Source organism: Ranitomeya variabilis, chromosome 1, assembly GCF_051348905.1.
Source record: "Ranitomeya variabilis isolate aRanVar5 chromosome 1, aRanVar5.hap1, whole genome shotgun sequence".
NCBI classification, from domain to species: Eukaryota; Metazoa; Chordata; class Amphibia; order Anura; family Dendrobatidae; genus Ranitomeya; species Ranitomeya variabilis.
In genome coordinates this window covers 477053256-477069081 of record NC_135232.1, presented here as the reverse complement: position 1 = coordinate 477069081, position 15826 = coordinate 477053256, and the positions used below count along the sequence as shown (strand labels likewise).

The window sequence follows — 15826 nt, the reverse complement described above, 5'->3', positions numbered from 1 at the left end:
TGATTTTAGGAAACAGTTCGTACTCTGCAGAACTAAATTGGTAGTATGGTACGCATCTAAATTCGGAACTCTCATACCTCCTCTTATTTTATGTTTGTAGAGAATCTGTTTGGAAATCTTAGGTGTTTTGGACCCCAGAGTTTGATAACATTTTTTTCAGCCTGTTCATCCAGATTTCAGAAATGTGTATGTGGATTGAGTGGAAAATGTATTGAAGCTTTGGAAGTAGTGACTAGGGATGACCAGACTCATGGAAGTTCGGGTTTTGGTACTTGACCGGAATTGTATTCCAAAGTTCTGTTCAGGTACTTTCTGGCACTTCACCCAAGTGAATTACCATCTTGTTAAAATTTTGTAATATGATTCATGCAAACTTGCATTTACGGAGTTTGAATATGTCATTTTTTGCTTTCTACCATCTTCTTGGAGGAAAATGGATATCGAGGTACTTTTCCCAGTTGATCATATATTTTTCTTTAGAGAATAAGAGATCAACATTAAATAAAGTATAGATATACTTAGTATTCCAAATAGCATTATTATCGGTATTATTAACAACAAAAAAAAATATTTCTTTCGTTAATCTTAATGGGAATTTTAAATTTATTTCTCAAATATTTTCTTATTTCAAGAAAAGTATATAATTCTATTTCTGGGAGATTATATTTTAATTTAAGATATTGAAAGTTGCAAAAAGAAGCTTTTTTATTCTCTTTTATTATCTTGGCTAGGTCTTTAATCCTATTATTTTCTCATAATTTATATGTAAAAATTAGGAATAGCCAATTTAAGTGTTAACATGGGATACTATCCTGTGTAATTGGGATAGTTTTAGACCTAGTAGCAATTTCCGTGCTATAACTGTATATTTCATAATCAGGTGAGTTGAAACATCCAAAGAATGATCTAAAAGATATGACAAAATTAACAGTAAAAAGGGTATATTATTATTAAATGCCTTTTCTAATACAGTTCACAACAATTTGTTAGATGATTTTAGGAAACAGTTCGTACTCTGCAGAACTAAATTGGTAGTATGGTACGCATCTAAATTCGGAACTCTCATACCTCCTCTTATTTTATGTTTGTAGAGAATCTGTTTGGAAATCTTAGGTGTTTTGGACCCCAGAGTTTGATAACATTTTTTTCAGCCTGTTCATCCAGATTTCAGAAATGTGTATGTGGATTGAGTGGAAAATGTATTGAAGCTTTGGAAGTAGTGACTAGGGATGACCAGACTCATGGAAGTTCGGGTTTTGGTACTTGACCGGAATTGTATTCCAAAGTTCTGTTCAGGTACCAAAACTGTACCCAAACTTGAACCAGAACCTGAAACCCATTAAAAACAATGAGGACCTGAACCTTTGAGCTGTAAAATATTCTCGTTTTCTCCCCCACAAATTCTGAACATTGCAACAGACTTCTGGGAGAAGCCAGTGTTTGGCATTTAGCACCAGAGGCTAACTGTCTGGTACGAACCCCGAACTTTTATGTTCGACTTCGGCCATTTCTAATAGTGACATCTTATAGAGGATTATTTTCCGTAACCAGGAGGATTCAATTTTCTCTATATTAGAAATGCTTCCTTGAAGACCTTTATTAATGTGAGATAAATTTATATCTAAAATCTAGCAACCAGGTTTTGTTTATTTAATTCAGAGATAATAATAAGGCTAGATTCCTCCCATGCATATGGGAATTCAATTTGAATAATATTTTTTACCTCTAGATCTTGGTAAAGATTTACATTGTAATATTTAAGTGGGCTGATCTTGTAATACGATATTTGGGAAAAGGTTTCAATAACATTACATAGTTCGCGAATAGTATTAAGTGGGTCAGTCAGTGTTAGAATTGCATCATCTGCAAATAAACCTATTTTATATTGTCTTGAGTTAGTTGAGATATCAAAAATAAGGTTGTTTATTCTGATGAATTCGGCAAGTGGTTCCAGAATACAGTCATGACTGTAAGACCCTTGAAATTGTTTCAGAAAATTAAGTATTTCTCCCAGAAAATTATTGCAGTTACATGTTTTGTTATACATGTTTATTTCCTTTGTGTGTATTGGAATAAAACAAAAAAAGAGAGAAAAAAAGGCAAATTGGACATAATTTCAGACAAAACCCCAAAAATGAGACTGACAAAATTGCTGTCACCTTTCCAAAATTGTGGGTAAACAACTTTGCTTCAAGCATTTGAAGCTCATTCAAACTCACCTGTACATAAGAGGTGTAGGTAATGTAAAAATCAAACCTGAAATCAGATGAAAAGAGGAGAAGGCGACTCAGTCTTTGCATTGTGTGTCTGGTTGTGTCATACTAAACATGAAGGACAGAAAGATGATAAGAAAAACTGACTGAGGACTTGAGAGCCAAAATTGTTCAAAAATATCTGAAGGTTACAAGTCTATCTCCCGAGATCTTGATGTTCCTTTGTCCACAGTGCACAACATAGTCAAGAAGTTTACATCACATGGCATAGCAGCTAATTTCACTGGACGTAGATGGCAGTGAAAAATTGATGAAAGGTTGCAAGGTAGGATAGTCTGGATGGTAAATATGCAGTCCCTATCAAGTTCCAAAAAAATTCAAACTGTCCTGCAGACTTTGGGTGCATCAGTGTCAGTGCAAACTATCCGTTGACATTTAAATTAAATTAAATGCTTTGGCAGAAGACCCAGGAAGACCCCACTGTTGGCACAGATACATAAAAAAGCTTGGTTACAGTTTGACAAAATATATGTGAGTAAGCAAAAATCCTTCTGGAAAAGTGTCTTGTGGACAAATGAAACCAAGATAGAGCTGTTTGGTAAAGCACATCATTCTACAGCTTGCCTAAAACAGAATGAAGCCTACAAAGAAAATAGCACAGTACCTACAGTCAAATATGGTGGAGGTTCAAAGATGTTTTGGGGTTGTTTTGCTGTATCTGGCACTGGGTGCTTTGACTGTGTGCAAGGCATCATGAAATCTGAAGATTACCAGAGGATTTTGGATTGCAATGTAGTGCTCAGTGTCAGAAAGCTGAGTTTAGTCCTATCCAGCAGGATAATAACCCCAAACACACTTCAAGAAGCACCTAGAAATGGATGGAAACAAAGTGCTGGAGAGTTTGGAAGTGGCCAGCAATGAGTACAGATCTACATCCCATTGAATAGCTGTGGAGAGATCTTAAAATTGCAGCTAGGACAAATCACCCTTCAAATATGAGAGACCTGGAGCACTTTGTAAAAGAAGAGTGGTCCAAAATTTCAACTGTGAGATGTGTAAGAAGCTTGCAAATGGTTATAGGAAGCGATTCATAGCAGTTATCTATTCTAAAGGATGTGCTACCAAATATTAAATTGAGGGTGCCAACAATTTTGTTCAGATCATTTTTGGGGCTTTGTGAGAAATTATGTCCAATTTGCCTTTTTTTCTCTGCTTTTTTTGTGCTGTTCCAATGCACAGAAAGATAATAAACATGTGTATAATAAAACATGTCATTGCAATAATTTTCTAAAAGAAATACTTCATTTTTTGGAACAATTTCAAGGAATCCAACACTTTCGAGCAAGACTGTAAGTATAAAAAGCATCGGTAAAAGTGGATATCAGTGCCTTGTACCATTGGAAATATTAAAAAAATTGAATGGGAGTTTATCTACAATTACTTTATTTGACAGATGGGCATACAAAGCAGAAATAGCTTTGAAGACTGATCCACCGAAGCCAAATCGATCCGGTTGAATGCTTTCTCAGCATCTAGAAATATCATTAATGATTGGATTTTTTTTATTTTCTATAAATGAGATTACGTCTATAGCTTTCCTAGCACCAACTATGGTTTGCCTACCTTTTACAAACCCTATTTGATCTGTGTGTATCAAGTTAGGAAGTACTGCTGATAATCTATCTACAGTTATTTTTGCATAAACTTTAATATTGGTATTTAAAAGTGATATAGCACTGTAGTTTGAGATTAAAGAAGGTTTCGTTTATTGTTGAAGTATCACTATAATTACTGCTTGAAGATTCTCAGATGAGAAATTACTTTCCTCCATAGCTTGATTAAGCAAGTTGGTTAGGGGTACACATAAAAGGTGTTTGAAAATTAAATGATATTCATTTGGGAAGCTGTCAGGCCCAGGAGCGTTATTTTCTTTTTATTTGCTTAGTACTGAGTCGACTTCCGCAGTTGAAAAGAAGCATTTAAGCAGGGTAATTAGTCTTAAGCGTTGGAAGCTGAATAGCTGACAAAAAGCGGTCAATAACTTTTTCTTTAGGTTCTGGAGTTTCTTAATTATCTTTAAGTTTGTATAAAGAATAATAGTACAAAGCAACTTCTTCTGAAATGTTCTTTTGGTGGGATTTTTTAATATGTGAGATTTTTGTTTTCGTTTTATGTTGCTTAATTTTATTTGCTATTAGTTTGAGCATCTTATCATATTCAAAGTAATGTTTGCCTTTGACAGATTGAATCATTTTGTCATAATTATCAATTGATAGAAATTTGAGTTCCAATCTAAGTTTTAGAGTTTTCAAGTGTGTAGATTTTTTCTCCCTATCAGTTTTATTTATAATTACTTTAGTTTTGGTTTTTGTGTGTTTATTATATTGGGAGTTCAGTTGAATGAGTATTTCCTTTATGACCACTTTATGAGCATTCCAAACTATTGCGGACGATATTTCATGTGATCTATTTTCTCTGAAATAATGTTTGCTATTTGGAAAATGACATTCATCTTTAATTTCCAATATGAATTGGAAAGTAAGTGTCTTTTATAGCTGTTAGAACACCCTCTTTTTTTCTAAATCATCAATGGATGATTTATAGATATTCAGAAATTTTTTATATATACATTTAGGGGGATTGATGGATGAGAATTTAGTCTCCTGAAGTCCAATTATGTCAGAGTTGGATTTTTTTGCACCTTTCCAGACAAGATATCCCTTCAGAGGACTTTTGAGTCCCTTGACGTTTAACCCCTTTCCGACATCGCGTGTAATAGTACGCTGATGTCTCCAACTCTGAGCTCGCACCTTTCCAGGCACATCAGCTGATATATACAGCTGACATGTGCCCGCAACAGCCATGGGTGGAATCACGATCCACCCACGACTGTTAACTAGTTAACAGTCTCCTAGTGTATCCTCACCCATCCCCTGCAGACTGTGAGCCCTCGCGGGCAGGGTCCTCCCTCCTTATATACCTGTGTGCCTTGTTTTTGTTTGCTAATGTTTAATGTATTTGTCTATATTTGCCCCGTATTCACATGTAAAGCGCCATGGAATAAATGGCGCTATAAAAATGTATAATAATAATAATAATAATAATAATAATAAATGCCGCTGTCAATTTCTGATAACGGCATTTAACTTGCGCTTACTGGAAGTGCGTCACTAATCCCACCCATCGGTGACATTATCACATGATCACGGGTCACCGATGGGTTGGCATGACAACCAGAGGTTTCCAGTAGACCTCTAGGGTTGTCATAGCCAGATTGCTATGAGCGCCGAGAAAGGACTCTCTGCCCTTCTCCTGCATTTTGGATTGTAGAGGTGTTCACCTTGTAGATTATTATAAGTTTAGTGGGGAATCTCCATTTGTATGGTATATTCCTTGATCTGAGCATGTTGGTCAAGTCCAAAAAGGATTTTCTCACCTTCAGAGTTTCTTTGGATAAGTCCTTGAAAATGTTGATTTCTCAAATGGAGAAGAAAGATTGGTATTCTTTCTCAAGTGTCCCATCAGAAGGTCCTTTGAATGGTAAAAGTGTAGTCTGGACATTACGTCTCTGGAAATTTCTTTGGAGAGGAATTTCGGTTTGGGTAGCCTATGAGCCCTGTCCATTTTGAAATCCAATTTGCTTGTTGATGACGGATGAGCTTTACGAATTAAGTCTAAAAAAAAGGATGTCAGATGCTTGGGGGAGATGTTTTCAGGTATGCCTCTGAACTTGACGTGATTATGTCTGTTTCTATCATGAATGTCCGTTAATTTGGATTTCAGTTGCTGTACTTCTTTATGAGAAATGTGCCCTTTTTCTAGGGTATTACGCTTGTACTCATCAACTTTTTTTTCTGTTTCTACCATTTTAACATTAATTTTATCTAAACATTTTTGTAGAGTATCCCGTCTTTTACTAATATTATGTTCAAGCTGATTGGAAGAGGCCATAACTAATTCTCTGATAAATCTCCCCGACACTGTCAAATTTTGGTTGGTGCATCTGGAACAAGAGGGGATACATTAACTTTAATGTTAATTTCCTAAGTAGAGTGGAGAATTCTTAGACCTAGACTAGGGCATTGTTTATACGGGCTTGTCTTGGTGGAATAATGTTCGGACTCTTCATCAGACTTCAATTAAAAAATGGTGCTTTCACCCATCATTCCCCATTCCCCTTTCTTATATATCTTGTAATTGACTAATTTTTATCTTGTATTTTTCATCTCTTTCCCAGTAGCTTTTCTTATCAGGTTCCCTTATAGTTACTGACCCTAAAGATTTCAGAGAAGAATAGTGCCTCAAATCTCTGGGGATACTGACTGTGTTGGCTGTATCATGTACCTGAACAGGAGCAGAAGGTTTTTAATCCATTGCAACTTCTTTCAATCTGACAGCTGTTGTGGAACTAATTCCCCCCAGTGTTCTTTTGAATATTAACTTTGTCCTTCACACCTGCCATAGTTGCCCTATGTGTTGGGTCAATAACAGAGCTTGTTTGTTATTATGTATTATGAATAGTGTTGAGCATTCCGATGCTGCAAGTATCGGGTATCGGCCGATACTTGCTGTATCGGAATTCCGATACCGGGATTCCGATACTCTTGTGGTATCGGGTATCGCAACAACATTAATGTTAAAATGTGTAAAAGAGAGAATTAAAATAAAAAATATCGCTATACTCACCTCTCCGACGCAGCCGGGACTTCAGCGAGGGAACCGGCAGCGTTGTTTGTTTAAAATTCGCGCTATTACTTGGTTACGTGAATTCCCGGCTTGTGATTGGTCAGGTCGGCCACGTTGCCGGGACGCGGACCAATCACAGCAAGCCGTGACGTCACGGGAGGCTGGACACGCGCCCATTTTAAAATGACCGCGTCCAGCCTCCCGGCTTGTGATTGGTTGACCGCGGCGCAACCAATCACAAGCCGTGACGTCACGGGAGGCTGGACACGCGCCCATTTTAAAATGAGCGCGTCCAGCCTCCCGGCTTGTGATTGGTTGACCGCGGCGCAACCAATCACAAGCCGTGACGTCACGGGAGGCTGGACACGCGCCCATTTTAAAATGAGCGCGTCCAGCCTCCCGTGACGTCACGGCTTGTGATTGGTCAGGGCGGCCATATTGCCGGGACGCGGACCAATCACAGCAAGCCGTGACGTAATTTCGTCACGGCTTGCTGTGATTGGTCCGCGTCCCGGCAACATGGCCGACCTGACCAATCACAAGCCGGGAATTCACGTAACCAAGTAATAGCGCGAATTTTAAACAAACAACGCTGCCGGTTCCCTCGCTGAGGTCCCGGCTGCGTCGGACAGGTGAGTATAGCGATATTTTTTATTTTAATTCTTTCTTTTACACATTTATATGGTTCCCAGGGCCTGAAGGAGAGTTTCCTCTCCTTCAGACCCTGGGAACCATCAGGAATACCGTCCGATACCTGAGTCCCATTGACTTGTATTGGTATCGGGTATCGGTATCGGATTGGATCCGATACTTTGCCGGTATCGGCCGATACTTTCCGATACCGATACTTTCAAGTATCGGACGGTATCGCTCAACACTAATTATGAAGTGAGTTAACTGCACACGTTTCTCCTCTGGAGCTTTCGGAGAGCCAGAACTCCTCATGGAGGTGCAGGGAGTTTTCCCCCTGATTAACAGCAGAGTCTTTTGTACACCGCAATGTACAGAGCTCTTCGTCAGCTAGTCTGCACTGCGATAAGGGGATTTTATTTAACTAGCAGGTGTCCTCTTGATCTTTCAGAGGTTGTCAAGACTTCTTTGAAGGCATTGGGTCCGTTTTCCTGTTGAAAGTTGTAGCACTCACCTTGTCTACAGTATGGGAGTCTTTGGCTGAGGCACTGTTCTTGTGTGACTCAGCCCTTTTAGGGAATCTTGCTTGTTCAGAGACATAGTTGAATCCAAATGGGTCTTTGGTATACCTGTAGGTTCCATGAAGGTTTGAGTCCACAATTGAAGTTTGTAAATCCTCTGGAGTAGCGTTGAAGTTGCTTTGCAGGCAAGGCTGTGCAGAAGCACATATGAATGCAACCATTGAGGGCTGATGATGTTTCATTAAGTGTGCTCCTGATTTTGTACATGATTTGGGGGTGTTCAGCAAATATGCTTCTGACCACTTTGTTCATGGGGAGGGGTCTTTCAACAAATGCACTCTTCCCTGTGTACTGGAAGAGTGGTGGGAAGTTGATGTGTGTTCAGAAAATATGCTCTTAACTTTGTACATGAAGGCAGGGTTATATTTGTTCTCCTCACCTTGAGCATGGGGGTGTATGGCGAGCAAATGTATTACTGACATTACACATAAAGGGGAAGGAGTGGAATTAAACAAATGAACTCCTGAAATTGTACATACTGGGTGGGGGGAAGGCAGTGGCACAATTCATATTATTACAGGGGACAATAAATTGATGGGACAATAATAAAACTCCCATTGATGTACAACGTATTATGATGATATATTGGGTTGGGGGATTGTTTTTAATGGGATGATGATTATACTCTCATTTATCTGGGGGTGGGGAACAAGAATTCAAAGATTTGCTATGGAAACCCATGATTTTAATGTATGCACCTGACTGGTTCTAACTAAAATTTCATTTGTATCCACAGCTGTATGTTCATGGTGAGAGATGGTCTCTAAAAGAATTATTTCATGACCTTCTCTACAAGATTAATACAGACCATAATATAAGTGCAATATGTTTGGATATTCCCATGGATGCTCAGCACTCTAATAATGGGACTGGAGACTTTTCCAACCTTGTAGGTAAGTCAATTACTACAATGTAAATCAATTTTATATTATATTACCCCATTAGGATTTATTAATATTCAAAATCTACTCTAACATTATCTTTGCAGTTCTCTAGTCTAAAAAAATATTCTGAGAAGTCCCATGTAAGCTATTAACATTTTCATATTATTCTTTCTATTTGTATTTTGTAGGTGGAGAACCCATTCAAAACTTAACAGTGTTCAATGAAACATGTCTGATTTGGAGACGACTATTCAAATCAAAAGAGCTATATTTGGTAAGAGCATAGATTTCTGAAACGAGAGTGGTGTTCAGTGATTTGCATGAATGTTGTTCACTTTTATGTTTCCTTAGGGCAAATCATCACAAAATGACTTGGGCTATGTTCACAAATGGCAATTTTGCTGCATTTTGTTGTGCAGATTAACTGATTTGTCTATACTACATGTTTAATAAAGTAACTTTTATTCACCAAATTGCAGCATTTTTGGACTTCCTCATTATTTTCTATGGGTAAAAAACGCGAGATGCTGCAGATTTAAAAAAAAGTTACAGTTATCAAATTCAGTAAGGAAAAAAAAGAAAACAAGTGTGTATGAGATTTCTGAAATCTCTAATTTTTGCTGATACTGTGATCATCATGGAACCCTTCAAACAAAATGTCCAAGATCTAACAGCCCATCAACTGTAATATAAGATATGTAGCAGAGATTGGGATTCAAATTCTTTGAATAGATTCATTGATGTGATGATAGTCCTTAATCTTTTGGCAGATATTTGAAGCGTCAATAATAATTTTTTTTGTCTATTGATGCAAAAATTATTACATTTGACAAAAATGATGAGAAATTACTCTGATCCTCTTCAATTTTTTTCCTTGAGTTGAGATGTAAAAAATGCATAAAAGCAATAGACATGAGCCCACCTTTTCCCATGCTATGATGGATTGTTTCATCTGTCATTTGTAGCCCCTTCACAATAGACATTCTGATAACATTTAGAATGTTGTGTCATTGTGGACACGTCTATAAAAGGAACCTGTCTTGTTAAAAAATGCTATTAACCTGCACATATGGGGTTAATATGCAGTTTATTGGCATTCTAAAGACATGCGTGCGTGAGTCCCGACACCAATTGACAGACGGCTCAGCAGTGCATCAGTACAGAGCTGACTGCCAGTCAATGCTGAGCTACAGTCGCCTCTCACTGTGTACTGAAGCCTCGCCGGCCACATCTCTATGACTGAAAGCCAGAGGCACCTGGGAGGAATAAAATCATTTTTTTAAAGTTGCCGGCTTTCAGTGCAGTGAGCAGGCAGCTTCATGATGCTATTAAACCTGTAGGTTAACCCTTTATCTACAGGTTAAAAGTGTTTTTTGACAAGACAGTTTTCCTTTAAGGACAACATGATCTATGTGTTCAGTAACCAACACTGAAGAATGAGTTGACATAAACACAATTTATATACAATGTCTTGCATTTATCAAGATACTTGTATTGCTAGTGGCATCATTGCACTGTCATACAATGTACCCCCAACCTTAAGTTGTATATTTACAATATATGAACAAATTATGTATCTTAGGTATTCTTACAATTCTACCCATTTCTTTACTTTTCAGTTCTTTATCTATGGTTATAGGAGGAATGAGAAAAGCATTGCACACAAGCTGATATTTAATGTCACCACAGATGAGAAACAACCTGTTGTATGCTTCGAGCTGCAGAAAGGAATTAACTACACAGTGGATGTGGTGTCAGCATTTTACCCTCAGTATCCTCTGCAAATTTTTATGCTTACCCTAAATTCAGGTATGTACTCAATTATCATTTCACTATTTCAGATGGAAAATACATCATGGAAATGTTCATTATCTGAGCCAAGCAACAAGAGCATTGTAAATGTCTTTTAGGTTAGGGTCACATGAGCTTACAAAAAAATTGGTCACATTTTCATCTACAAAAAGTGGGATGATTTGTTTTCATGCCTATAATCCATATGCAGTCTGTGTGCAATCCATTTTTTTACATTAGCACTATTTAACAGTGGCATAACTAGAGTCTCATGGGTCCCGATGCAAAATTTGGACCAGGGCCCCATCCTGAAAAAAATATATATAAACGAGCCCTCCATCCTGGTATATATATGCCTCATCCTGGTATATATGTCCCTCATTATGACCCCACCTTGGTAAATATATTGCCCATTCTGGTATATGTCCCCTGTTATGGGCACCATCCTAGTATATATATACCAGGTATATACATATACCATCCTGGTATATACCTTATTTTGCATATTATAAGACGCACCGGATTATAAGACACACGCCAAATTTTTGAGAAAAATAGGAAAAAAAAAACTTATTAATAACATGGTGGTGCTTCTTATAATCCACTAGATGGTGGCCTGATTCTAACGCATCGGGTATTCTAGAATATGTATGTCCACGTAGTATATTGCCCAGCCACGTAGTATATTGCCCAGCCACGTAGTATATTGCACAGCCACATAGTATATTGCCCAGTGACGTTGTATACAGCACAGAGCCACGTAGTATATTGCCCAGTGACGTAGTATATTGCCCAGTGACGTAGTATATTGCCCAGTGACGTAGTATACAGCACAGAGCCACGTAGTATATTGCCCAGTGACGTAGTATACAGCACAGAGCCACATAGTATATTGCCCAGTTACATAGTATATTGCCCAGTTACGTAGTATATTGCCCAGTGACGTAGTATATTGCCCAGTGCCGTAGTATACAGCACAGAGCCACATAGTATATTGGCCAGTCACGTAGTATATTGCCCAGCTACATAGTATATTGCCCTGCCACGTATGACACAGGTTAAAAAAATAAAAAATAAACATATACTCACCTTCTGCAGGCGCGTTGTAGCTCTGTCGCCTGTGCGGGGTGCAGGCGGCAGCTTTCGGTCCCATGGTGTGATGACGTAGCGGTCACGTGACCGTGTCGCGGTCACGTGACCGTGACATCACGGCAGGTCCTTGTCGCGCAGGACCTGTGATGACGTCGTTGTCACATGACCGTGGCATCATGGCAGGTCCTTCTGCCAGACCATCCTTGCCACCGGAACGTTCCGCTTGCATCGCGAGGAGCGGGAAAGGCGGCGTAGGTGAGTATATAATCATTTTTTATTTTTTAAATTATTTTTGACATTAGATGTTTTTACTATTGACGCTGCATAGGCTGCGTCAATAGTAAAAAACTTGGTCACACAGGGTTAATAGCAGCGGTAACAGAGTGCGTTATCCGCTGCATAACGCGGTCCGTTACCGCCGTCATTAACCCTGTCTTGAGCGGTGACCGGAGGGGTATATGCGGGCGCCGAGCAGTGAGTGCGGGGAGTAAGGAGCGGCCATTTTCTTCCGGACTGTGCACGTTGCTGATTGGTCATGGGCGTTTTGCCAGGACCAATCAGCGACTTGGATTCCATGACAGACAGAGGCCGCGACCAATGAATATCCGTGACAGACAGAAGGACAGAAAGACGAAAGTGACCCTTAGACAATTATATAGTAGATGAGTCTTATTGCTTACCGGGGGTGGTGGCTGCGGTGAAGCGGGGTCCCAGGGTCGCTGCTGGAGGAGGCAAGAGTGGAGTATTGCTGCAGGCCACAGGCTGGTATGAGGGAGAGTTTTGATGTGCGCCGTTGCCGGTGTTCCGTGGTGTGGGGGCTCTGCCAACATTTTGTGAAAGCTCAGAATCCCCGCACTTACATGGTTTACTATGCGGTGGACTCCAGGAAAATGGCTGCCAGGGGCGGCGCATGCATGGATGGAGATTTCAAGAGATCTCAGTGCTGAGATCTTATGTTACAGAACCCCCCAGCACCAAGAATATGTTATGCAGTATATGTATGTATAATAGGTTCCATGTGAAATGCATCAGTCCACAGGCTGCGCCTCTGGACAAGATATTCTCCTTCTGACCTCCCCACACCTTTGTAATTCCCAGAGTAAATATCGACAGGCAGGGCCGGACTGCGACAAAAATTCAGCCCTGGCATTTGAAGGTACACAGGCCCACTTGTCGTACGGTGGTTACACACTAAGGCTAAGTGCACACGTTCAGGATTTTTCGCGTTTTTTCGCTATAAAAATGCGAAAAAACACTCACATTAAGCATCCTATTAATTAGAATGCATTCCGCAATTTTTGTGAACATGCTGCGTTTTTTTCCAGAGCGGAAAAGCATTCCGGAAAAAAACGCAGCATGTTCATTATTTTGCGGAATCGCAGGGATTCTGCACACCTAGGAGTGCATTGATCCTCTTACTTTCCGCAAGGGGCTATGCCCACCACACGGGAAGTAAGCGGATCATGTGCGGTTGGTACCCAGGGTGGAGGAGAGGAGACTCTCCTCCATGGACTGAGCACCATATCCCTGTAAAAAAAAAAAGAAAAAAAAAAAAGAACTAAAATAAAAAATATTGATACACTTACCTTCCGGCGTCCCCCGGAGTCCTCCCGCCTCTCAACAGTGCACACAGCGCCTTCCGTTCCCAGGGATGCTGTGTGCGCAGGACCTGGGATGATGTTGTGGAGGTGTTAGTGCACGCTTAGTGGAGATTGGATTTCATAATCCCATCCACTATGCTGTAACATCTGGCTGCTGCGGATAGGACACTGCATCAAATCCACAGCAAATACGCCAAGTGGAAACATACCCTCAGCCATCAGATTTCCTTTAAGATCCCACAGGTGCCATCTATGTCCCATGGTTGACTATTAGGCTATGTGCACACGTCGTGGATTTTGCTGCGGATCTGCAGCAGGTTTCCATGCGTTTACAGTACAATGTAAACTTATGGAAAACGCAATCCGATGTGCCCATGCTGCAGAAAAAAACGCGCGGAAACGCTGCGGGTTACATTCCACAGCATGTCAACTCTTTGTGCGGAATCTGCTGCGGTAAGTTCGCTGTAAATCTGCAGGTAAAACGCAGTGCCTTTTACCTGCAGATTTCATCTGAAATCCGCTGCGGAAAAATCCGCAGCCATCAAAACTACGTGTGCACATAACCTTTTCCCTGCTTTTGAGAACTATAACTCCCAGCATGTACAGCAGCTCCTATGGCATGCTGGGAGTATAGTTCACCACAGGAGTGGTGTTTTTTTGAGCTAGTGCTGTGAAAGAAGAGTAGACACAGCTTTTTTTCTTAATTCTATTAGTGCTTGCCTCTTAGCTAGTTCCAGGTACAACTCCGGGCTTTCTGTGCTTCAGCTCCATGCACTCAGGGAATAGTTATCAGCAGCTCGTAAATCCTTTCTGTCCCTGCCACCTGGCTGGACAGGAGGAAGTGGGCGTCTGATGTCCTGACTCCTGACCCCCGGCTGCCGTAAGTGGCAGGGTCCCGTCCCAGCAGCACAGAAGAGCAGAGCGTGCCTCTCCCCCTGCCCTGTGTCTATGTTACCATGACAGCTGCCGCTGGTGTTCAGACCATCAACTTCATCCTGTCTACTGCGTGGCGGCCGCAGTGATTTTAGAAGTGCAGCGCGATCCTGTGCACAAGGCAAGCTGATGCTGCCTAGTGCGCTGGCAGGAGAAAACAGAACGCCGGCTGACAGCATGAAGGGGGCAACAGATCGAGCGGCCCACTACAGGGACCGGCCCTTCTGGCATTTGCCAGAAATGCCCGATGGCCAGTCCGGCCCTGTCGACAGGCTCCGGCCCCCTGCGGTTATTGTAATGTATGTCTGGTCTGCTGTTTTTCTATTGGCCTGCCCTCTGTATCTGTGTTATATATTCTGTGTGCTGTGAATAAAGTGTTGTTAGACTGGAAATACGTGTGGAAGCAGTGAGATTTTATATGCTCCCATGTAACCAAGGAATTTCAGCCAGCGTCCTTCATTCAGAATCCAGCCAAGGCAGAGTGGACCTCCTGAAACACGGTGTGGTACCTAAAGAGGTACTACAGCACAGTAGACCTCGTTACACTGGTGGCAGACAGCGGGATGTGAGACCCCTTCTACAGGAGGAAAGGAATGAATGGAAAACAACTACCAGATGTTAAAGAGGACTACATTAAAAGATCTGGTGGAAGCCCGAGGGTTAATCGCCAGCAACAAAGCAAAAGCAGATTTGATAGCAGCCATCATGGAACACGACAGTGCAGCACCCCCCAATGTGAACGTGGAGGAGACTGAATTCCAGAGGGAGGTAAAGAACAGACTGGCGTTCTATGGCCCAAACCCTGCAGTAGAGATCATACGAGAGGTGATGGTTGATGTGCGTACTGATCTGAAGGAAAAGATGGCAGAGCAGACCAGGATAGAGCTAGCCAAGATGGAGATGGCAGAGTGGACCAAAGTGGAGCTGGCCAAGATGGAGATGGCAGAGAGGAGAGTCAGCGAGCAGGGGGAGCTCTGGCCTCCGCCCAGGTACCTTCAACAGTAAGCCACAAAAAGATCCAGTATAATGCCTTCCGACAGTTGGGGGAGGCAGAGGAAGATATTGATGGCTTTCTGCAGGACTTTGAGCGGCAGTGTGCCCTTCATCAAGTTAAGCCGGAGGAATGGGTTCAGATTCTGGCCATCAAGCTGACAGGCCGGGCAGCGGACGCCTATCACATGGTACCTGATGAGGACTGTATGGACTATGAGCGAATCAAAGAAGTGATCTTGGCCTGGTATGCGCTGACACCAGAGGCATACCGCCAAAAGTTCCGTGGACTTATAAAACGAGTAATCTATACCCACGCTGAATGGGCCTGTAAATTATGGCAATCACTGCTACAGTGGGTACAAGGGAGCCAAGCAACAACTAAGGAGGACGTCCTCCAGCTCGTCTTGTTAGAACGATTCTTT

The 15826-nt window shown here is 41.1% G+C and overlaps 1 protein-coding gene across 1 annotated transcript in view; it reads left to right on the top strand.

The window, feature by feature from the left end:
• The window catches only part of SUSD1 (sushi domain containing 1), a 485342-nt gene that overhangs the window by 261930 nt on the left and 207586 nt on the right, over positions 1-15826 (top strand). The window contains exons 16-18 of the mRNA XM_077251054.1: positions 8847-9003; positions 9183-9268; positions 10614-10803. Coding sequence (XP_077107169.1) covers positions 8847-9003; positions 9183-9268; positions 10614-10803 — 433 coding nt within the window. The remainder of the gene's footprint in view (positions 1-8846; positions 9004-9182; positions 9269-10613; positions 10804-15826) is intronic.